Below are 26171 nucleotides of genomic sequence, written 5' to 3'. Positions count from 1 at the left end.
CAAGACACCATTAGATGGAGGTGCTGGAGGTGGAACTGTAGAGTGCCACTGATCACAAATAGATTTGAAGTGGAGGACGTGGATGCTAACATTATTGTGCACGATGTTGGGGAACACGTGCATCCCCCTGACGGAGAAATGGTGCACCGTGCAGAATTCCGACAGGGGGTGATTGCAGAAGTTGCGAGGGAGCCAACAGTCCCAATCAGAAGGATCTATAATGCGCAAAGGGTCCTGCAGCATCGGCAACGTCAAATCCAAGGTGGCGGCGACAGACCACCACCACAAGGATTCCAGTCTGTAAGGACTGTTATGGCCAGAGCACGCGCAGCAGTCACGCCCCCGATTCCAGCTACACTTGAGGATGTCGTCATCGAAGGTGCATGGGCTGAAACATGGGACAGGGAACAGTTCCTCCTGCACCAAGACAATGAGTGGGCTATCGCTGTGTTTGCCACAGAGGGAAACATCAGGAAGCTGCGAGGCTGTGGAACCATATATATGGATGCAACGTTCAGAACGTGCCCCCGCCCCTTCAGCCAAGTTTTTACAGTACTTGGAAACATGCATGGCTTCGTTATCCCTCTTGTGCATGCGCTGATGGGCCAGCACACAATTGGGCACTACCGGCAGGTGCTCGATTGCATCAAACGGGAAACCAGGAGGATTACGCAGCACCACTGGGCACCTCAAAAGGTCATATGCGACTTTGAACAGGCGCTTATCAATGCGCTGGAAACAGAACTTCCAAAGGCACAAGTGAGTGGATGCTACTTCCATTTCAGTCAAGCCCTGTGGAAGAGGGTGCAAAGACTTGGACTGACTACTGCATTCCGGGATGACCTTCAGTTGGCAGCAGTCATCCGCAAGGTGATGGCACTCAGCCACCTACCACTGGACACAGTTCAAGGCAACTTCGCCCTGCTCGTTCACCACCCAGACACGAGGCGCGTCCAGCGGGACCATCCAGAGCTGCAAGACTTCCTGCAGTATGTCGGGAACACATACGTCCACGATGGAGCCCTCTTCCCACACCCAATGTGGAACGTCTATGCACGCAACATGGAGCAAAGGACCAACAACCACGTTGAGTGTAAGTGACTAAGACTTATTTTCTGATTTATTGAATAATCAGCGAACAGACTTTATTTTTGATGTGTGGCCCATAACACGCTTAACATTTTCATGCGACACCACAGAAGCGTGCAGGCTATGATAACGTAGGCCAATTGTATGATTATGGTTGTGTAAATTAGGCTATACTGTTTTTAGTTGATTATTTGTATCATTATTTAAAAAAATAATATAGCATCGGTGTAGGACTCACAGTCAACCATTGCTTTGGATACTCTTAAAGCTTGATGAATCTACATTGTTTCCATCAATTAGCTGTGGAATTCACCATAGGCTATGTGTTTAACTTTCATTTTAAAAATCAATTTAACACAATCCAGCATAATTTTTGGAGGTCTACATCACACAAAGGCCTACACTCCTAAAGCTGTATTATGCATTCATGTTTATCAAGCCACTGTCAACATGTTCAGCATATTCACATTTCTTTAACAGTTTACATGATTAACCTCTTGCTTTTGTAGCTTATCATCGCACTCTAAATGATGCGGTCCAAGTGCGCCACCCATCCCTTTGGATGTTTCTGCGCCACATTAAGGACCAGCAAACCCTGGCAGAGGAAAGGCTGGAGATGGCGGAGCGAGGAGATGCTCCCCCAAGGCGGAAGCCCAAGTGGAGGAGGTTGGAGGCCCGTTTCCTGCGGCTCAAGGGTCAACTGGATGCTGGTCACAGAGATTTGGAATCATATTGGAGGGCTGTAAGCCATCACATTTTCAGATAGGCTGAGTAGAGGTTTTAGCCCCTCTTTGTTGAGTAGCCTAATGGGCTAGGACTACTCATTTTGCTTTTTTGAAGAAGAAAAAAGCCTTAACGTTAGGCTAGTTAGGCCTTGGAGATTTTTGTTTTAGACCATGCCTTTTCTGGGGGGCTTCTGCCATAGACCAACCCTTTTTCAGCCAAGCTTTTACTAGAAGCATTTTGTTATTAATAGCCTATTATCAGTGTTACTATTGATAGTATTATGCCTGTAATTGTTATTTGTTATTAGGCCTCTTTTATAATTAGGCTATTATTATTATTATTATCATTAAAGAAGAACATCAAAGGATGTAAGGTAGCACTCATCAAATGAAAGACACAATTCTCTATTTTACCATTTCATTGTTTGGCATCAGTCAATAACTTGGCCGGGTGGTCTTCTTCAGAAACCTTAATGACTGATGCCAAACAATAAAATGGTGAAATAGAGGACTGCCTCTGTTATTTTTTTACCATTTGGTGAGTGTTACCTTACATCCTTTGATGTTCGTCTTTGATTCATGTTTTTGGTTTAGCACCTCCACAAGCCTTTAGTTTTTTGAGAAGCACATATTATTATTATTAGGCAATTAGCCTATTGTGTAAGGTAGGCGGCCCCCGTTGATGGATACTTTGTGCTGGTCCTAAATTCCCAAGTCCTGGTCTAAGTTCTCTGCCTAAAAAGTTCATCATTAAAGTCTTTTTGAAAGAAAGTCTGCCAAGTGATTTAATATGGAAAACGAACTGCAAAGTAACAAGAAAGTGGCTGAAGTGTCCAGTGCTGTGCAAATGGAACTCTGAGCGAAGGTGGAAATGGCTAGGTTATACTGGTAGGTGGGCCTACTGCAAGACAAACTTGCGTTGATTGCCGACTGTCCATGCGGAGCCGGAGAGCCAACTAACTAGGCCTACTGCAGTAAATATCGGTAAGAAATAACAATAAAGCAAATTACAGCCTCCTCTATAGGCCGAATTTGGATACGCACTCAAGGTGGCCTGCGATATACAACAGCCAACAATGGTAATACGGCCTAATTTAATCAGCGGAGGAATAGATTGTCGTAGCCTACATCTCAGCCATGACCCCAGTTTTTATTATTTTGGACCCGTTAAGGAAATAATTTGCAAAAAGGGTTCTAAGTTCCCCGGTTTGTTCCTCGATTGGCAATAGCGGGGAATATAGGACCCTTTATTTGGAAAAAGGTCCTATGTTCCCCTGGAAACAGCGGGGAATATAGGACCCTTTTTCCAAAAGAGGGTTCTATGTTCCCCGGTGTCTATTGTAACGGGGATTATAGGACCTTTTTAGGGGAAAACGGGGAATATGGGACCCTTTTTTTTCGAAAGGGTCCTATAGGACCCGGGGACTATAGGCACGGCCCCTCAAAAGATATTAATAGAATTTTGATAACCCAAAAAAATGTGAGAGTTATAAAAGGAACAACTTCCTCAAGGTTTTAGTCAAAAACAGGAAGTTTTGCATTTTCTTGTAGCTGCCCAATCTGAGTCAACTGTGGACATGAGTCGCGCATGCGTGAGCGTAAACAGTTTAGCCAGCTTTATTATATTCTGGAAATAAAGGCAGGGTAAACCAAAATGGTTGCATAGCAAACCTTTTCTTTTTGGAAAGTGCAAGTTAATATTAGAACTGGTCGCATTCGTGCGAGGGTCCGCCTGTGCATCCATAGACTGACAGGCAAGACGCTTTTATAAGGTATATTAGCTTGAGTGCTGCATATTAAAAACTCCTTTTTCCATATTTCCCATTCAATAGACTTGAGAGCTGCGCAACAGTCTTACAACGGCAGGAAAAACACTTTTTTTTCTCTCCGTGTGTGCATGTATCTGTCCGCTGCTAATCTCGCATACCACTGGGCTTGCCAGCCTAATCATTTTTGTGCACAGTTATGACTGTATGATCAAGGAGCTCTCATGGGTGCAGTGATTCAAAACCTTTGACAAACCTGTTTTATACTGCATTTGATTGCCAACTGCTCAGCTGGGTTTTTTGTCTAACTCCAAACACTGGAGAAGGGGAGATACGCAAGCAGTGCCTCCGTATTTCCCCTCCTCCCGTTAGGCGGAAAAAGGGGTGGTTTGTTGCCAAGTCCAAGCACTGGAGAAGGGGCGATATGCACGGTGGAGATCTGCAGCATGCAGATCACCAGTCTGAAATGATAAAGTGTGGGACTAATTCTTATTCTTAATTGTTAATTTAATTCATAATTAATTCTTAGTGCTTTAGTGCACCGGAAGGGGAAGAAGGATACGAGGCAGCTCCAGCTGCCTGTTAGCAGATAATGAAAGATGGTCCAAGTTGTTTGGAGATTTTCTTTATCTGTAACTAGAATCAGCACTCTTGCGTCTACTTTGGACCTGTTCAAACAAGGCTTCTCACTCAGCCTGAACTCTCCCTTCGCCCGTCTGTCTACCTGTACGCGCGCGTTTGTGTGTGTTAGGTTGTATATAACCTAAATATCTGCAAGTTGAGATTCCTCCGGCATTTATTTATTCAGTTGAGGTCCCCCATTAACATGACCAACACTACTGCAATTGTTCCAGTTTTCAGGGACAGTGTGTGTCTGTTTGGCATTGACTCTTAACATACCCCTGGCCCTCCGTTACCTAAAATGACCAAAGCCTAGGAATTATACTCTGCACAGCCTTGGCCCCTCAGCCGCTACGGGAATGCTGAACATACCAGAGCATCATCCACATTTGAACATGCCCCTCAACAGGCATTTTAAATGGCTGGAAGGCTCACAGGGTATGAGGAAGGAGATTGGTAGAGAACCCAACCACGGTTGCCATGGAAACCCGAAGTCTAATCTGTATAATGTTGAAATAGGGGTTATTCTCAAAGTGTTCGGGGAGAGAGTGAGAGACACAGACAGAGAGAGAGAGCATGGTGGGAGTGATAAAGGTGTAGGGGGGGGACAATAGGAAAGTGAGAGAAGAACAAGGAATTGCATGTATTTTTTGTGTCTGTCTGGTGTAGCTTATTTAGTAGTGTGCAATGTGCATTGTGGACACAAGCCTGTACTCAGTGGGAGTATGATGATGTACTCGGTTGTCTTGACCGATTCCTTTCTGTGGTTGGCCTGCTTCTCTTAAAAGTCCGCTGTGCATTTCCACTAACATGAAGTCAGACCTACCAGAATGCATTCTCACATCCTTATTCAGCCCCACTCTCATACACACACACACACACACACACACACACACACACACACACACACACACACTCCTCCTTACAAACCAAACCAGGGGAACATCTCCAACGCAGTGAAGTTGTTTGTCTATGTCTATGGGTTGTTTGTCTCAACAAATATGCAGGAAAGACATGAGAAAGTAAATAGTTACACACTTCTACAAAGGATGTTCTCTCCTGTTTTGTACAAACTTATGCAAACATCAATGAGCCAACCTTATGAAATGAATCGAGTTTTCGGAAAGGGGCTAAAGGAGACAACAAACTTCGGTTGTTACAGTGACTTTGGAAAACCATCCTGAGCATGGGGCTCTGGTTTAAGTATTTTCAGCTATGTGTAACGTCCAATAGAGAATGACCTACGACCTCCCTGGTGATCGGGAAAAGATTTACACAGTGGTCAGAGACATGTTACCTAACAGCGCTTAAGCTAACTACAACAGACCCGAATTTGCAAAAGAAGGGAAAAAAATAAAACTTTGCCCTGCGAAATGGTTGTTGACCGCTAAAACAGTCCCTTAACCAGTAAAAGGTTAGAGTTGTTGCCTGGGGTCTTGGCCCACTTACTATAACACAGAGGCAAGTCTAGTAGCCTTAAAGAGCCTCCAGTAAATGTTTCCACTGGTCCTGCCAAGGCACTGGCACTGAGATCTTGCCACAGTATACACTCGCAAAAAGGACTCTGAATAGTCCAACCACACCACTGAAACGAGAATTCCCACATTCATGCGGGCTGACAGTAGGGCGCGCACACAGGCGTGTACCACAAACACTCGATCGGACGTGCCCCTCATAACACTTACATGCACAACAATAACAATCATGTTCTTTATGCCCAACTTACGTCTACCTACAGCTGGATATAACCTTTAATTAAAGGGTGGAATTGGAGAACCGAGCACATGGCTAATAAACCATATCATCACTGGCACTTACAATACTGAGGCGAAACACTGATGGTACCGAGTGACAAAGTAAACACTGTTTGTTGGTGTCCCGAATGTGAAAAGGGCTCTGGTGAGTCATCACATGATAACCGAATGCAGCCACATGTGCAGACAGTTTTCCCTGTATATTTGGCCTTGCTTTAAGCCAGCTTTATAACTCGCCAACTACACTTTGACCCCTTGGGCTTAATTAAACATTCAGAAAAACCTGGTCCTTTCAGGTAACGACAGCTTCAGTAGCAGTCGGAAAGGCTGACGCTCCAATTTAAAAAAACTGTAGGTTACAATGAGCCCTGTTACGCTGTCGTTTTATTCATGTTCTGCATGAATATCAGAGCTGAGCAATAGCTGCTGTGATCTCTTTTTTCGTGGTGTGTTGTATAACAGAATGACATGGCAGCAATCAATGCTCAAAGGGGAATGAACGCTGATTCAATCAAGTGCAGCATCAGATGACGGTTTTACCCCAAGTTGCTAATCCATATGAAGGGGGGGGGGGGGAGTAAAAGGGTGAAACGAAATGCCATAAATTGTGGAAGAACAAAGCATCTTTGAACCAACATTAGGCTAGTTATCATATGACAGCCAAACTCAGTTAGCTACAGTGGAAAATAAACTTGTATCTGATGTCAGTGTAGTGGAAACGAGAAAAGGAAAAGGGGGCTGGTCTGGAGCAAAATCCACAGTAATTGCTTTAGTATGCAACTGCTGATTGAACAGTAGTACATGCTGGCTACACGGCGGTAAAGGCTGTAAAGCACAGCAATGACCTATATTGTCTTATAGATTGTGCATTGAAAATCTGTTGGCTTAAGAGTCCTGATGTAAGCACAGCATATAGTGCCTTAATTTACATCAATGTGTTAGTCCAGACAGGCTCAGCAAGCGAGGTAGCTGTGACGATGGTGGCAGTAGTACCATTAAAAGTTTTAAAGCACGTGTCTTGCTTCAGTGGCATGGCATTTTACCAGTTCTGAGCCATTTCAAGCAGCCCCACCCAGGCTTAGGAGGGTACCACGTCAAACACCAGCCTGCGGTGTGGTGGCGGTACCATGAATAGGCCCATAAGCGGCCTGCCGCTACATGTAGGCTACATTCTTGTTGCGAAGGGCAGCACATTCTGCCATGAAATATGATTCTTATCAAACTAGTTAAGTATGACTGCATAATTTGTAATCGTCTGTGTGGGTGCATGTCGATGTGTGTATGTGTGTATGTGTGTGTGCATTTGTTCTTCTGCTCAATGATTTGTGCATTAGTTGCAAGGAGTAAAAATATGCTATATTTTGCCATAGTCTTGCACTATGCCACCACATTGGGCAAACAGCCTGACCAAATATAGCCAAGGAAAAAAGCAGAGCAACCTAGACCTAACAGATAAACAATGGATCAGCAGACAAAATAGCCAGCTACTCCTCTAGACTTCCTGAACAACAGTACAATACACTGGCCTGTCCACCCCTCCTGAGGCCACTAACCCAATGGGAAAGGAGAACAACTGCTGTGACTTCCTGTGGCGTAGCCGATCTGCTTCCTGTTAAGGAGAGTTCTGCATGATATGGACTTCCTGCCTCTGAAGTAGTGAGACATGGAGGGGGCTGGGAAATCACCAGAGGGCTAAACTAAGGGGGCATGTAACCCATCAGTCATATGATGCATGTTTGTCTTAATTGTGGGCAGAGTAAAATATCGGCAACTTGACATTTACTGAATTAACATTTTTTCACCAGGTTGCAAGAAGAGTGAGTAGATAAATACACAAGAATGCTGTACATTGCACATGCTCACACACTTCCTCAAATACACACACACGCGCACACACACACACACAAGCTACTCTCACACATCCACCCTCCTCTGCAAAAAGCTGTGTACTATGCAATGATGTCATACAATTGGTGTTGTGGTGAGCGGAAGATGCAGAGCAGCTCTCTCTCCCTTCATTTACAAACCAAACCATAATAAATAGAACCAACATGGAAAACTGCCCTATTAACCTGATTCTTCCTGATTGACTTATTTTTGCATGTCATTATACTGTTTACCAAGACAATTTCACCACTGTTCATGTAAGAAAAGACTTTTACAGGCCCAAAATGTAGGCGAGACTCTTTCAGACCTTGGTTTCACTTCCCACAGATCACCAAAGTCTTTCCAATGAGGATCAACTTTGGTTCTGGTGAGTGGAACAAAGTGAAATTTGTTGAGTGCCAGATATGAAACAGAGGTGAATTCCTTTTGTGTGTGCGTTTTCTTGATACACATTTAATTTGTGCGGCCATGATGTGTGCATTTCCTGTGCAAAGAGAACAGCTCAGAGCACATTTTATCAGCAGCAGCTGACTACCCTATCATATTCACTACAGTCACAATTCAGCAATAGTGCTGCAGTGCAAGCTACATACACATGTAGGATTAACTGAGTTTACCACAACAGTAATGAGTGCTAGCATGCCGGGTGAACAGAAGCAGATATGCATAATGTAACCACAGTAGCAAGATGTAGAAATGGTGACATCAACTCACAGCCCTCACCTCCATGGAAAAAAATCTTTTGAGCATCTGGAGTAAAGATAAGGAAATATATCTGGCTCATTTTGCAGTTCCCACTCCTCTCCAAATTAAAATCAGTAATTCAATTTGCATCAGATACAGTTAAGTATCAATGACCTCAAGTGACTGACTGATAGGATGGTTCCCTCTTGCAGTCAAAAGCTTCTGTGTTGAAGGGCTGGTCTTGGCCGTAATGCCGGCTAAGCAGGCTGAGGCTCATACCAGATACATTAGACATTGTGGTTTTGAATCTTGCTCATGATTGGTGTGGCTCGTCCACACGTCTCTCTGCTATACAGTCATTAAAAAGCACAAATGACAAAGTTTTCTCAAAATCAAAATGATCAAAAATTTTGCTCATCTGCATGACTTAAATAAATGCTAGAGACTTTAACTTCAAGTCCGCAGTTAGGGCCAGGCAATATATCCAATATATCGATATTATATCGATATCACGATACAAGACTAGATATCATCTGGGATTTTGGATAACGTAATATCGTGAAACGACATATGAGTTGTCTTTTCCTGGCTTTAAAGGCTGCATTACAGTAAAGAGATGCAATTTCCTGAACTTAGACTGTTCTTGCTGTTATATTAATTGTCTCTGTTTGGACATCATATCAACATTACTAACGAGTGTTCATCAAAAATGTCATTGTGTAAATATTTTGTGAAGGGATCATAGTCATCTCTACAATATTGTCAAAATATCAGTAGAGGTATTCAGTCAAAAATATCATGATATTTGATTTTGCCGATATAGGCCAGCCCTAGCTGCACTATCGCACGAAGAATACCGAACCTTAAAAAAAAACAAACAAACAAACAAAAAAAAACAAAACACAGGGATCCAGATAGTTGTATTGACTGACACACAACCCCAGTGCATTTTACAATGCATCAGTCTTTTCTCTACAACAGAAGGAGGGCTGTGTTGCCATCAGGAAGAAAGGGCTTTAAAAAAAAAAAAAGAAAGAAAGAAAAGAAAAAAAACCCACACCAACTAGTCAGACCGGTTGAGTAGTGAAATAACCCATTTTGAGCAGGTTAGCTTTCAGGCAAGCACAGGGCCTATTTGATGTGACCCAGTTCAGGCTAAAATGCCTAATTCAGAGTGACTGGGTAATCCCTAATTTATCTGATCAACTGTGCTCTGTTGTCCAAAGAGTGTAATACAGTAAGGAAAACGTTCAGATTCCAGGCAATAGAACAGAAAAGAAAAGGTGGCGCCTTGCAGGCCACAATCTTTTCTAAGTGCTTTCAGAGCACGAACATTCAGTCTGCCAACAACACAACACACAGGAGGCTACAGAGTCCACAGTCAGTCAGACCCCCACAAACAGTGATCTCATCTCCTCAAAATGTGACCCAAGCCTGGAGAGCTCCTCTACAACAGTGGTTCTCAAGCACCCCCCAGAATTATCGGGCTGGTGTTCACTAACCCCCCCCCCCCCCCCATAGCACTGGGACATTTAACTCACAACACCCCGATGCAAACACACTGATCGCTCATAAACTGTCTGCCCGAGACTGTTCAGGGATTACTGTAATACAGTACACATGAAAGCTACCAAACTCACACAGGAAGACCATTGCTTTGCACACAGACAGAGCAACCAATTCAATTTTGGCTTTAATTAGCGTTTTTAGATTTATTGAAATAACGGCATCTCATGTGCACACACACTTTGACTCTGACAAACACAGTCAATAAAATCTATTCTAAGGCAAATCATATCACTGGTATAAGTGATGTAATGTAAAAACCATTCCCCCACTCTAAAGTATGCTATTTTAATGCATAGCCCACAGTGCTGCAGAACTGCCACCGTGGGCTATGTGCCGCAAATTGTGGTCACTCACCCATGGATGATCGGAGAGGGATGCTTGAATAGGAACGTTTAGTAGGGACATTAGTCTTTGATATATTAACTGTATAAATTATCCTTATGGCGGCAGGGTGGTGCAGTGGTTAGCATGGCCATCTCACAGCAAGAAGGTCCTGGGTTCAAACCCCAGGTTTGTCCAGCCTTGGGGGTCATTCCAGGTCATCCTCCGTGTGGAGTTTGCATGTACTCCCCATGTCTGCGTGGGTTTCCTCTGGGTGCTCCGGTTTCCTCCCACAGTCCAAAGACACGTAGGTCAGATGAATCGGCTATACTAAATTGTCCATAGGTGTGAATGTGTTGTCCCTGTGATGGACTGGCAGCCTGTCCAGGATGTCTCCCCGCAGGCCGCCCAGTGACTGCTGGGATAGGCTCCAGCATCCTGCAACCCTGACTGGGATAAGCAGCTTGGATAATGGATGGATGGACATTAACCCTGTTGTTCTGGACTGCACCTGCTATTATTCTGCTGTTGTCTTCGCTGTCGTTTTGGTTTTCTCGACAACTGTTCTTCCATGCACAATAGCCACCGAGACTGCTGGATCCCAGCGTTGGCTCTTAAGAAGCTGCCACTTCTTACGAGCCGACCCTCAGGTTTAGAACCAATGTTTTATAACACCAGAACACACACACACACACACACACGAAAAAGCTTACATTTTGACCAATGTAATGTGATTAGTTTTGAGGATAAAAAAAAACGAAATCTAAATAATGCCCAGTGAAAGTATCATGAAAGTGAAAGTAGAAAGTAAAGCATTTCCATGTCAGTATTTTAATAAGCCATTCACTTTTTAAAAGTCACTCCGTGGAACTTGCCAATAGGGAACCAAAGAGGTCGACCACTCAAACAGAGAAAAGTGCAAAGATCAGAATTTCAGAGAAAATATTACTTCCTCTGTGAAACAACTTTTGTATCATCTCAGCCATCTTGTGCTCAAGTGCGGCCAAAGCTGTCCGGTTAAAAAAAAAAAAGTTTATATGACTTTTCATAGGACTGAGCAAACTCCAACTGAACTGAGATGAACCTAGGCATAGACATATGCGAGAAGATAAGAGGTGTACCCAGGCCTTCCAGTATAGCCCAATAACCTGCTTAAAAAGCATTCCCAGGGCTGGTAATTTGGCGGGGGGCATTTTGCCATTTTAGATAGAAAGCTACGACTGAATGATTGACTGCTTCCCAATTAGATTTCAATGTCTGCTTGCTGCACAGACCCAGGCCAGAGCACACCAAACTTGTCTCCCTGTCTGTCCCTCTGACCACAGGTCTGGATGGGAGGAACCAACCCAACACTGCATTTTGGGGTGTAACGACAGAGTGGCCATCATGTCTGCCAATGGCACCAGAACTCTGCTGACGGAAGGGGAAAAAATCCCTCCATCTTCCGCTAGCTCCAAAATCCAATTCAGTTTCCAAAGACTGACAGACTGACACGCGTCAAGGGATCGGCGCTGCACACATCCAGCTGCAGCTCTCCCAAGCGGAGGCTCTCCTGTGCCGAGTCAGTGGGTTTGGACGAGAACGGAGACCAGGCACTGTTTATAGACAGACATATTGAAGGGTAGATACGCCCAGCAGGGAGGGTACTGTAGCCATTCGGCAGAAAAGTAGAAAAAGGCATTTTACCAATTCCTGTTAACTCATTTCTACTTTCTATTCTATACCGAGTCAATGAATTTGAGCGGATGTTGTTTGACTAGCCATAGTGGTCCGAGGAACAAACTTTTGCAAATCAGAGAGGTTGCAGCACTGCATTGTATGTCTAATAAACTACATTCCTAATGTGGCTTTGCAGGCTAAAGTCCTATTTTTAGCCACATTACAGAGGAATAAAACAGAACTCTGCTAGGAGGATTTACTGCCAGATTAGGACTACTGTCTTTTAGTTCCAAATACCATGGAAAATGTTTTAATTGTAACCAGTAATGAAATTTCACCTCTCACATGATTGGTTATAGTAAGACTGTATTGAGTTAGGTATGCTTCCCAGGTGGCAACAGCAAGCAAAACAAATGCACGTACACAGACTCAAAATGATGGACTTAAAACATTGTGGGAATGGAGACCTGTGCTCCACTGCATATTGAAAATCAGCACACAGCATTGTTGTGTGAGCACAAGTGTGGGCCCGAGGGGCACGTTAAACATTACGTCAGAATAATAACCCCGCTTCAGGTATAGCAGAGGTAAATTCTTCCATTACAGGGCTGAAAAACCAAAAATGAACAAAATTGAAGTCATCTCTGTTCTTAGCCGCATAACTCTGAGATTTGACCAACAAACACAAAATAAGAATATTGTAAGGGTATGGGTCTGTAGTTGAGTCATTAAGCCGTTTTCTCTTTCTTGCAATGATATGTCCAAACGGTCCTCTACTCTTTCAGGGTGTACAACCTACTACTTTATGTTGTCCTCCCTCTGTACCAGTGAGAGACTGATGATCTGGTCCACCAGCTACAATTGCCATTTCCTGACCTTTGTCTTATCTTCTATGGTGGGTTCCTTCCATCTGGAAGGAACCCACCATGCAGCAACTTCATCTTCCTTTTTCCTTTTTTCCCAGTCAGCCGCCTGTCTAAGTAGGTTTGATGTTATACTTCCTACTCTTGAAAAGTCATCAGACATGTTTTCACTTGGCACTCCCCCAAGACTGTAAACAGACAGGGAACAATTCACTTTAGGTAGGATGTGCTCATTGGGTGTTGATGTATATTGGTTGAATGGGTTCACTTGAATTTGGCCTTGCAGGTTGCCTTCAAACTGAAGGGTTGACCTAGACATCACACGTACCATCTTCTGTATTACAGGTGAGTCTTTTGTTTTTATACCATAGTCTCTTTGTGGAGTAGCCAAATTTGGATATGTCTCTGTATATATGCTGGAGGCATTACCGGGGGAAAGATGGGTATCACAGTGCATTCAACTAACTATAGTAACTAAGTAATATGCATAAACCGATCTTCAAATACTGCACAGTTACATGGAATCCTTGATGTGGCCTTGCGTTGTCAATTTATGAAAAAGTCAACAGATTCTTGGTTGTTCGCACGAGTGTGTGCATGCAACTGTGAGTGTCTCTTAAGACTACTACTACTACTTTCAGCTGCTCTCATTAGGGGTCACCACAGCAGATCATCCATTTCCATTTCTTCCTGTCCTCTGCATCTTCCTCTGTCACACCAGCCATCTGCATGTCCTCCCTCACCACATCCATAAACCTCCTCTTTGGCCTTCCTCTTTTCCTCTTCCCTGGCAGCTCCATATTCAGCATCCTTCTCCCAATATACCCAGCATCTCTCCTCCACACGTCTAAGCCATCTCAATTTTGCCTCTCTTGCTTTGTCTCCAAACTGTCCAACCTGAACTGTCCCTCTAATATACTCATTCCTAATCCTGTCCTTCACCACTCCCAATGAAATTCTTAGCATCTTCAACCTTGCCACCTCCAGCCCCGCCTCCTGTCTTTTCATCAGTGCCACTGTCTCCAAACCATATAACATAGCTGGTCTCACAACCATCTTGTAAACCTTCCCTTTAACTCTTGCTGGTACCCTTCTGTCGCAAATTACTCCTGACACTCTTCTCCACCCACTCCACCCTGCCTGCACTCTGTTCTTCACCACTCTTCTGCACTCCCTGTTACTTTGGACAGTTGACCCCAAGTATTTAAATTCATACACCTTCATCACCTCTACTCCTTGCATCCTCACCATTCTGTTGTCCTCCCTCTCATTGACGCATAGGTATTCCGTCTTGCTCCTACTGACTTTCATTCCTCTTCTCTCCAGTGCATACGTCCACCTCTCCGGGCTCTCCTCAACCTGCGCCCTACACTCGCTACAGATCACAATTTCATCCGCAAACATCACAGTCCATGGAGACTCCTGCCTGATCTCATCCGTCAACCTGTCCATCACCATTGCAAACAAGAAAGGGCTCAGAGCCGATCCTTGATGTAATCCCACCTCCACCTTGAACCCATCTGTCATTCCAACCGCACACCTCACCACTGTCACACTTCCCTCATACATATTCTTCACCACTCCGACATACATCTCTGCAGCTCCTGACTTCCTGATACAATACCACACCCCCTCTCTCGGCACCCTGTCATATGCTTTCCCTAGATCCACAAAGACACAATATGACTCCTTCTGACCTTCTCTATACTTCTCAATCAACAGTCTCAAAGCAAACATCACATCTGTAGTGCTCTTTCGTGGCATGAAACCATACTGCTGCTTGCTGATCATCACCTCTCCTCTTAACCTAGCTTTTATTACTCTTTCCCATATCGTCAAGCTGTGGCTGATCAACTTTATACCTCTGTAGTTGCTACAGTTCTGAAACATCGCCCTTATTCTTGAAAATCGGTACCAGTGTGCTTCTTCTCCACTCCTCAGGCATCCTCTCACTTTCCAAGATTGTGTTAAACAATCTAGTAATAACGAGTGCCTCGTAATACGACAAACAAAAAGAGCTATAGTTGGCTATGAGGCCTGGTTGTAAGTTACCCTGACTTGTCAACTGTAGAAATACACATGCTGTGGCCATCCAGGTACTTGTGGACACAGTCAACTCGCTAACTATGCTATGAGTCACTATCTTTATGCAATCGCGCGAGTCATACTGATTCTTACCATTTCTCAGTTGACAGCAGAGACAAGTACATACCAAAATGTATGGATGGCACCACAGCTGAAATCATTACCGGCGAATTAACAAACAAAACAGATATTTTCATTTGGTTCACTGACAACTGCAAAACATGTAGTTTGAATGAGAACGTACATCCGGGGGAGCAGTGTGTTTTACCCTGATTTGTGCAGTTTCTCCATGTGTATTAACAGTACAGTCACTCAGTCTAGTCAGAAAGACTATCTAAGAAAGACTACTGTCTAGACTCCATCTGACTGTCAGTCAGCCTCTCTATCTAGTGATGAGTTTGACTAGTATTGATGCGCTGATAACATCAACCATAGTGATAGACCAACACCATCACATTCTATTGACAATGCACTGATATTATAATATATATACAATACTAACAACAAAGTAGATTATCCAACTGGTATTAATACACTGCACTAGTCTTACATTAAGAGTAGTCAGTCAGTCTGTATGCTTGAAGCATTTCAGCACAACCATCTTGTCTTTCAGAGAGCACAGAGAGGGAAGCGGAACAAAGTCACCTGACTGAAATGTTGATCACAAAGAGATGGCGGCGGTTGGTCGACATTTTTCCCCTCAAAGTTTTTTTTTTTATTCTATTTACTAGTATGTGAACTCTGATTCAAGTAATAGTTACAACCCAAAGAATGTTGCTGCACAATAGGTTCACCCTAGAGACAAACGTTAGTACATGCATTGTAATCACAATCAGCCCGATCAGAAGTTCCTCAGAGGATGAAAGGCATCCATGTCCTTCACAAAATCAGGTTTACTCAGCAGTCCCAGATAACAAATAAACAAACAGCCTTATCACCATTCTCACCAAACTCAAGCAGCACTTTTACAAGCAAGACACAGTAAAATGGAGTTAACTAACAGTGTGAATCTCAAACCTTCCCATCTCCTTTTTCATTTCTTCTTTCTGAGGAGACGACAATCTTTCTATTTAACTATCCACAATTCACTGCATGCCCTCTCAGTTGAACGTGGGTGAAAAAGAGAAAGGGCTCTCTAGTTCCTCAGTGAAGGAAAAGTTAAATCAGCAGTTCATGCATTCGGATTCTTTCATGCAATGCTATCCTTTCAATTAATGTAAAAAAAAACCCAAATTTTGTACATTGTATCTAATGTGCATGGTTGTGAGTGTGCGCTCTTATATGTCATAGCAAGTTGAGTCATTCCTGAAGAAGAATCATCATCACTGTCTGTGTGGGCTATGACTAATCAGCAGAGCCATGTATTTCATACCTTATTATGAAGCAGACTTGACAGGGTGTGACTGTGAGCATGGCAGCTTAGATTGTATGGGCCTCTTTTTATATTTTCACCTGTTGCCACCTCACAATCTCCTTTTTCTTCTCTTTCTTGGGCTTATGCCCTAGACAGGCACTAGCTTTTCTAGTACTTTAACTTATCACATCTGCAGACCACACGTTCTCACACTAGCCCCTCTTGTAACATAACACATTTCAAACCAGGGAAACTAGCCTTTTTTTCTGCTGGATACAGGGACTTGTAGAAATCACTCATTATTTTTCAAGCCAAGTACATTTTTAGAATTTGAATTATTATAACTGTGTGATAGTTAATCTATCCTCATGGGAAAATTCTATTTTTATTTGTCCCTCTCTATGGAGGTCAGAGCGGATTGTTAGCTACAGAACCGCACCCCTGCAGCTGGTAGGGATTCAGTGACTTGCACAAGACCAAGTTAGCAGGGTTGCTGTCTGCTGTTGCTGGACAAAAACCTAATTTGTCTAGAAGAAGTATGGCCCCTATCGGGCGCATTGGCCAACCTAGAACCACTCTAGAATAGCATGAAGGTCTCCAAATGGTGCTTGGTTACTTGCTTAAGTGTACCTGTTAAGTAATGGCTGTGGCTGGTGACTTTCCCTACAGCCCTAACCCCACCTATGTCCTGTCTCACCTCCAGTACTGGTCCTGCCCCCAAAATGGTCCTCTCCACTCCACTGGCATAGCCCTTCTGGCTGAGTGCAGTCAGACAGTGAATCAGGAAGTTGGTGCTCTGAGTCTTCCCTGAGCCACTCTCACCGGAGATGACGATGCACTGGTTTACTCTCTTCCTGAGCATGGCATAATAAGCCACATCAGCGATGGCAAAGATATGAGGCTCCAGCTTGCCTAGCTGGTGGTTCTCATACATCTTGACATATTTGGGGTTGTAGATAGGCAGGAACTTGAAAGGGTTGATTGCTATGAGGATGCTGCCTGCATAAGTGTAGATCTTCTTCTTGAAGAAGCGATTACGTAGGTTGTCCAAGATGCTGTCCTCATTGAGAATGGGGAGGTTACAGAGGTCTGCAAAGTCATCTTGCGGGGGAGGGAGGAAGCCCCTGGCAGCTAGCCGCTGGGCCTCCTGTTCCTTGGACAAGGCTGGGAGGTGAACATACTGGATGGAGCCATCATTGTTCCTCTCCTGAAACAAAGGAAACCAAGTTTTAAAGGCTTTTTCCATTTTTAGATTTAGTACTTGAAATAAGGTAAAAGAAACATGCAAAATTAAATTAGCAGCAACTGCAAATTAATCACTTATTGTTCATAAAGCCTATAAAGTGATTGTTTTTGCTTACTGTGCAGCATTTCACTGTTCAAAGACACACAGCTAATGAACAAACTTGAACTAAATTGAGGTGATTAAAGGGCCCAATATAGTGTACCTGTAACAAAAAGTAAAAGCCCAGGCTCTGAGGGTGTTGCTCCTGGGCTTTCCGGGGCCACAGCAGTACCCTCTGCACTGGCAGGTCCCCGGCCTCCAGAACCCACTCCTCCCCACCACATTCCTTCACCTCTGCCAGCACATACAAACGGCCAGGGTCCAGCCCCAGCGCCAAGGCAGCATCCAAGATCACCGTGGCTGCTGTCACATCCTTCTGCACCCTGACAGGGGAAAAAAAACTGAGTGTTAAATGTAATCAATTCAATATTTCAGTAGCTCCTCTTATCATAAATTACAAGCAGAAGGAAAATATATTGAAACTGAGGCTACAGAGAAATACATCCTATTGAATAGATGGACAGTGTAAACGCTACGTAAGATTTTGTTCCATTATACACTCCAGATCAGGGTCCACTCATTATGTGTTGCTGCATCTACCTTAGGCAGCAGCAGGCAGAGGATTCAGCAGCCAGCCGTGGGTATATCTGGAGCAGGTAGGAGCGGCAATCTTGGAGGCTAGCTGCCCCTCCTCCCTCCCCTTCTCCACCTGCTCTCGTTGCCATGGTGGCAGCGCCATCTCTGACACTCATTCTGAGCCCGGGGGAGTGGCCTCAGCATGCCGCACTCACCGCCTCACTCTCACCACACAGCACCTGGAGCAGACATTCAGTGAGAGATTAGCAATAATTAAATTTACATTTGCAGGTCGATTGATGATAAATACTAACCCAACGTTGTTGTTGGCTTATGGCAAAGAGCAGACACAAGTAGGTTTACAGTTTAACTTTCAACATTGGAGAAAGGACCAATGAACTCATTCACTGCTTCCATGACAGCAACAAAACCACCAAACCTTTTACACTGAAATCTCAGCAAAGGTTTTGTTGAACTGGAAACACAATGAACGAGTCTGGACAGTGAACTGTTTCTAATATAGCAAATTACAGTTTACTAAAAGCCCAAACAATCTGCCATGGTGGCACTATGATGGCATATTGAAATGCAAACAAAAATGTCAGTTTTCAAACAAAATCCAACAAAATCCAGGCAAAGCAAGGCCCTGGCATTTCACCATGGGAATTTTTAATACTCCACGTATGTGAACTCTGCTTGGATGTTTGTGTTGAATTAAGCCTCGACTGACGCCTGGGAGTGGAAACGTGACTTGCTTCATACAACACAGGTTCGACAAATGGCCTGCAGATTTGTCATTAGTGGATTATCAGAAAGGGATGTTAAAACCATGTAGGCTAAGTTGATCCATGTATACAAAAGAAGGAAATATAAATCATTTCCTTACCACTGTGTGATGTTCAGAAGATATCAGCCCTCATCTTTGTTACAACAGTGCCTCATGTCATGTATCAGTTATCCCATTAAATCTAACTAATAGACTCAATAGATTACTAGGAAACAATCACATAAGTGTTAATCATACACAGTTGTAAAAGGCCTCACACTTCGGTCCCAATCTGTCAATCTCTTATTGGAAAGATTCTTGCATCAAAGACAGTCTAACCACAGACCGTCTTCAAAAACAGGATGTGATTAATCACACAGAATACCTCTATGTTCATCTGCCATCTAGAATTTGCTTATAAACAAAGCAAATAGCTGAAAAATCTAGTTAAAGAGTTGAGATGTGCTGGAGTCAGTGGTATTGTAAAGCTGCAAATCATTAGTATGATGTGGGTCACTTAAAAAGATGTGACGCAATGTGCCAATCTCTGTGGGTGACCAATCCAAAGACATAAGGATGTAGGCAGCATCACCGTAGAAACAACATCAACATCAAACCAACATCACAACAGATCTAGCAGGATAATGACAAGAGACATCTGAGAGAGGGCCTAACTACAAACTCTGCAGCTTGGCCAGGCTTTAAACCACAAAATGTTTAAAAGGGACACTTTGGAATTTAAATTCTCAGCTTATTATTTTTCTTTACCAGCTACTTGTCAAATTATGGGGAGAGGTTTCGGTATTTGAGGTATATTTCAGATTTTCAGTATTTAATCTTAGGAGAGTCTGTTGGCACTGCTTTCATTCCTCATTTAAACAGATGTCCATCTCAACTTGCAAGCTAGATTATGGCAATGAACCTCATCTTCTTCAGTAAGGCACAGAGACATAAATTTTTTAGGTAAAAAAAAAAGAAAAGCAAATAAGCCAAAACATTAACTATCTCTCTCCATCACGCAAAGTTAGGAGTACATAATTTCACAAATCTGAATGTCAATCTTAAACAGTGCAATATATAGCACAGTAAGGGCATTTCACTGCTGTGGAACAGGGCACATTACTTTTGACCGAGGAAAAATCCAAAGTGAATGAAACCAGAAACTGGATTTCCCCATATCCAAAAATAAACCACAGTCATCGGTGTAGCTGTAATTACACTAAAATGCATGTATTTTAACAAATGAAAGATCTATTGCTTTCAAAACCTAAAGAGCCCAGCTTGGTGACAGAAACATTAGACATATCAGGCATTTTGCTAAAAGAAATGCATTTGTTGTTGATTTGGGCGATAATGATGGCCAAGTTAGTGATGTTGCGGTGGACCACATGGTTGTCACATGGAAATATAAATAGCTTTGCCACTGAATCTTTACTCTTAACTCACAGCTCAGAGCTTCCACTCAATGACAGTGAGAGTCAGCAAAATGACAATGAAAGCAACAAAAACAGAGGACACAAAGAATGAGGAGGAGAAGGAGAAGAAGAAGGAGGAGGAGGAGGAAGAGGAGTTGTCATGGTACAGTTGTTCGGCTACAATGGAATTTGTTCTCTGCATTTAACCCATCCTATTGTACAGGAGCAGGAGACAGCTGCAGTGCCCGGGGACCAACTCCAGTTCTTTCCATTGCCTTGGTCAGGGACACAGACAGGAGTATTAATCCTAACACGCATGTCTTTTTGATGGTAGGGGAAAACTGGAATACCCGGAGGAAACCCACACAGACACTGGGAGAACATGCAAACTCCACGCAGAAAGGACCTGGGATGGCCTGGGGTTCAAACCCAGGACCTTCTTGCTGTCAGGTAACAATGCTAACCACTGGGCCACCGTGTCGCCCAACAGGCTTAAGACTGCATATTATGTATGTACCAACCTGTTCACTAACCTACACACGAAGATACAGCTGTTGGTCTCCCACAAATGTAATGAATGGCATAGTACTCATCAACAAGATGAAGAGCTTCACAGCCCAGGCCTTAACCACAGCTACTACTACTCATCTCTCCAATGGAGGATAACTCAATATTGTCTCCCTGGCAAGGTCTCAACACCAGGATCCCTCGACATCATAAGAGCCTAAAACAGCCCATTGGCAAAAAACAAAAACAAAAACACAGGACAGGGTTGTTCAGTCGTAACCAAGGACATCCCTGATTTCCTGACAGAGGTGAATCAAATTGACTCAAAGAAACACTAGGTACCTCATGAATTGAACCACAAAATAACCAAGGAGGACAGGAAATCTTCTAGTGATAAATCACATCTGATATCTGCGACAAATAGTCCATGGGCCAGAGCCCAAAATTTCCTATTTCGGTACACTCAAGGTGGCAAAACTTGCTTATAATTTTTGAAAGGATCCATGTCTGTAGATGATATTTTGGTATGATAACCATTCCTGAGTGGCAGCTGTATCACATTTATCAGCTCATGAAGTTAACCACCCCCTAAAGTAAATTGCATTTTAGACGCTGGTGCATATCCTGGTTTAGCCTCATGGTCAGGACATTTTTCAATGTTCTATAATATTGTCTTTGGTATCATTTTAAAGGGGACCTTCTTAGCTTTCATTCAAGCCCTGTTGTGGATATTTCTCACAAATATAGAGGTCACTTGAGCTCTTCAACCCGTCAATAACACACATCTTTCTGCAATGTTCGCCTAAACTATATACTTTCTTTTAGCCCTGTGGCATCTAGGAATATCAGGGACACAAAACACAAAAACTGGAATACTCACAGGACTGTAAAGATTCAGGAAATGTATAATATACCCATACTATTTCATTGTGTGAGGTGATTGTGAACCTTAAATTAGAAGGGCATTATTACTAAGAAACTAACTAGACCAAAGCCAGTTAGTCCATGGGTCAGACCAGATATCGATATCACCCAAGGTGACACAACTTCACTGGTGCCATTTTATTTGGTACACTAACAGAAGTAAAATAATACACGATAACCTTTCCAAATGAGCAGCTATTTCATTTTTCTTTCAGGAAACCTGTTTCTGTGCCTCTCACGATTGTGTATTTGCCCAGATTTTTACAAATATAGCATTTCAACACCCCTGGTACTGATTAGCCTAGCTTAAACTCTGGGACAGTTCTTAGTTGGCCAACAACCAAGGATAACCAGTACTGTGTACTTCCATTCATTGTGCTAAGCTAGGCTAACGTGCAGCCAGATAGCTTTCTACTAAACACATATAGAGGAAACTGGTATCTATCTTCTTGTCTCACTCTGGAGAAGATTGTAAGCTAATTTCCCATAATGTTAGCATGTTCTTTTAATGTATATGTTAATATGATTAGTTAAAGTGGCTACGAGGAACTTTCCTCTTGTGTTGATTTTAGCGGCCTCATGTGGACAAAATACAGCTGTTGCATAGCAACTAGGTAATGTATCTATTTGTGGCTATGTAAGATAAATAATGGTAATATGACGCTGGTGAAGCAAAGTAAACTTTGTTTTAGTAGTGTTCATACACCTAAGTTACATGTATTTGTTTGTATGTGGCAGGTGAAAACTGACTGAATATGGCCACTGGTGAACAAGCAAGTTTTTACCCAATACCAAAGCGCCCACGGGTGGAGTGCATTATCCACTGTTCTGATGATACAGATAAGCTGGTTTCACTACAAAGTGTCGACTCATGGAGAACTCTGCTCAGGGCAGCTCAGATACGAAATCATGCACCAGTTTTGAAACTGGCAAAAGACATTCCTGAGGGACAGATTCCAGCAATCTACTACCACAGAAAGTGTCGCAGTATCTTCACTATGAAACAAATTCTTGATGGCCTCCTTGCAAAAGAAAAGAAAAGTTGTGTCTCCGCTGAAGAGAAACAATCTAAGAGAGTAGCTCGACATGCTCCAAGTACATCTAGGACTTATGATGCAGAGTGCATATTTTGTCAGAAAAACAGCAAATATTCCAAGAGACAGAATACGAGAGAAGTACTGGTGCAGTGTCGAGAACTGCGAGCTGATGCAAAGATCAGGAGTGCAGCCACAAAGAAAAGGGACAGCAGAATCCTTGCCATTGTGAGTAGAGACCTTGTAGCAGCTGAAGGGCACTACCACAGGTCCTGCTATAGACTTTACACCAAAGAAGAGGTTTCCAAAGGAGAGGTTGCCAGCAATGAAGATGATGATGCTGCAGCCCAGTATGAAGCTGCTGTGAATAAGGCATACAATGAGCTGTTCCTCTTCATCAGGATGGAGCTTTTTGGCAATCCTCAAGTGATGACAATGACTGATCTCTCTTCTAGACTGGTAGCTTCAATGAACTCCCAAGGCATTGCCCAAGTCAAGGAATCAACCAAGAAGCACATAAGGCAAAACCTGGAGAGTGAGTTTGCTGGAGCCTTGCAGATATTCCCTGATGAGAAAGGAAAATTCCTCCTCTATCCCGATAACTTGTCCATGAGGGAACTTGCCAAAGAAAATCAGTCTCTCAAGAGGGAGCTGCAGACCCTGAAAAGTGTCAGTGCACAAGATGTTATAGCCAAAGCAGCCATCAAATTGAGAGCAGACATTAAAAGTCAAGATGTTCCTCAAACCTGGCCGCCTGAAGTCAAACCAGAAGCAGAATGTCCTACCATTCCAGAGTCGCTCATTATCTTCCTGTACTCTCTACTCACAGGCTCAGATGATCCTGATCATGCATCCCAGAGAGTGCAGTGCCTTCTGCAGTCATTTGGCCATGACATAGTATATGCAGTGACATGTGGAAATACCAAGCCTTCCAAGCACATTGTTCTGCCATTCAGTGTCAAATCGTTGACAGGAAATGTAGAGTTGATAAACATCCTCAACCGACTTGGTCACAGTGTGTCCTATTCACAGATGGAAGAGATCAACACTGCCCTGTGTCTCCAGAAACTCTCATCATCAGGGAGTGGCATTGCCCTTCCAGCTAACATCCATCCTGGCATATTCACAACTTTAGCCTGGGACAATATCGACCGTCTTGAAGAAACTGTCAGTGAGGGAACATCTCACAGTGTCAATGGGATTGCTGTGCAAGCAAAGCCAGTCAACCCACTTCCTGTCCAACCCATGCCCACTGTTCCCAAAACAAAGAAGAGAAGCATTGATGGACCCCCACCAATGTTACCAACTTACAATGCTGGACAACGGGTAGGGCCACCACAAAGCAAAAAGTCAGATGCCGATACTGCAGCCAATACTAAGCTTGCCAGAGAGAAAAACCTTCTTTGGGTCCTAGCACGCATGTCACAACAAGAAGAACAGTCAGTCAGCAGCTGGACAGGCTTCAACATCCTGACTCGAGGAGAGATGACGGTCATCCCCGACAATATAGGCTATCTGCCTACCATCAATGCTCCAGCGACACAAATGTCTACTGTCAACGAGGTGCTTAACCAGTCACTGAGCATCATGCAGTGCTTAGGCCTGAGGAAGATTGTCTGTGTCTTTGACCAAGCCCTGTATGCGAAGGCTGTCGAGATCACATGGAAACACCATGACAAGTTCCATGATATCATCGTTAGGCTTGGGGTATTCCACACCATCTGCACACTGCTGGCAATAATAGGAAAGCATTTCCAAGATGCTGGACTCAAAGACCTCTGCATTGAGTCTGGCATGATTGCAGAAGGCTCAATTGCTGGTGTTATGGATGGCCGCAAGTACAACAGGGCAGTGCGACTACACAAGCTCCTGTATGAGGCTCTCATGCGACTGACCTTGAATGGTTTCCTGTCCTGGTTGGAAGAAACTCACAGGAATGACATGGTTCACCTGAATGAGACACTGAAGACCATTGACAGCCTTGGGAAAGAAGTCTCACAACATGCTTTGAAGGAGGTCCTCGAGAACAGCTCTTGTACACGCATCATGGATCTATTTGAAGTCTACCGTGAGTTCCTTAGAGGTGGAAACGGCAGCCTCTCGAACTTCTGGATGTCCTATTTGGACATGGTTGAAATCTTGTTGGGGCTCATCCGAGCATCCAGAGAGGGAGACTGGATGCTACACTTGGCTAGCATTCGAGCAATGATCCCATGGTGCTTTGCTTATGACAGGATGAATTATGCACGCTACCTCCCCTACTACTACACCCAGATGTCTGAGCTGCCCATCACACACCCAGATGTGTACACAGAATTCATGGAAGGAGGCTTCTCAGTCCAACTGGGCTCCACCAATCCCTTTGGCCGAATCCCTGTTGACCAAGCTATAGAAGAAACGGTGAACAAAGACACCCAAACAGCTGGAGGGACAAAGGGATTCAGCTTGAAGCCAGGAGCTGTGACCAAATATTATCTCACAGCTGAGTATAGAAGCATGTACCTCAGACAGCTGAGAGACCTGACAGGTCAAGGCAGGTGCAAATGGTCTCATCCAGATCTACAGAGTCCAAGGATCAAGAGAGATGAAGCAGATGTCCAGTCTCTCATGGACCTTATGGAGAATAACTGGCTCAATCCTATGTCCCCTGATGAGATTGATTTGGTTAGCCTCTCCACTGGCAACATGGCTCCACCTGATGTGACCATAGATCTCTTGAGAGCTCTTGAGAAAGGAGAAGAGGCCTACCAAGCATTCCAGCAAACAAGGTTAGATGCAGACCCACCACCTGTGAAATTCCACGACAAGATGACCAAGCAAAGTCTGAAAACATTCTCCAATGTCAGCACAAAACAAGCTCATGGAAAGAAAGCACAGGATGTGGTTCTGAAGGCAGATAGAAACCTTTTCAGTCACATGATCCTGGTGGCTGAAAGCAGGAAGGTGAATCTGAAGGATGTCCTTGCCTACCCATTGGGCCCACTACCATGGGCACTGGCAAATGCTGATGGGTCCTTACGAAAAACAAACAAGGCTGCACTTGCCAGAGAGCTTGAAAAGAATGTATCTCCTGCAGAAGACATCCCAATCCCATCTACTTCCATCATTGATGGGATGAGCCTGGTCCAAAAAATGAATGGCAACAACAAAACCTTTGCACAGGTGGCAGAGTCAGCCTTGACCCAGGTCCTCCATGAGGGAGCACAGAGTGGGAGGATTGATGTTGTTTTTGATGTCTATCACCAGACTTCGATCAAAGATGCTGAACGACTGAACCGGGGTGGAGA

General features: G+C 43.7%; 1 protein-coding gene across 1 annotated transcript in view; it reads right to left on the bottom strand.

The window, feature by feature from the left end:
* Positions 1-18447, bottom strand: part of LOC130109900 (unconventional myosin-IXb) — a 60868-nt gene extending 42421 nt beyond the window's left edge. Inside the window, 3 exon segments of the mRNA XM_056276865.1 lie at positions 17075-17584; positions 17826-18045; positions 18263-18447. Coding sequence (XP_056132840.1) covers positions 17075-17584; positions 17826-18045; positions 18263-18414 — 882 coding nt within the window. The 5' untranslated portion in view covers positions 18415-18447.
* Positions 18448-26171: the final 7724 nt, after the last annotated feature.

The sequence above is a fragment of the Lampris incognitus genome, chromosome 3 (assembly GCF_029633865.1).
Source record: "Lampris incognitus isolate fLamInc1 chromosome 3, fLamInc1.hap2, whole genome shotgun sequence".
NCBI classification, from domain to species: domain Eukaryota; kingdom Metazoa; phylum Chordata; class Actinopteri; order Lampriformes; family Lampridae; genus Lampris; species Lampris incognitus.
Note: the sequence above shows the minus strand (reverse complement) of the source record. Positions and strands in the feature narration are given on the sequence as shown.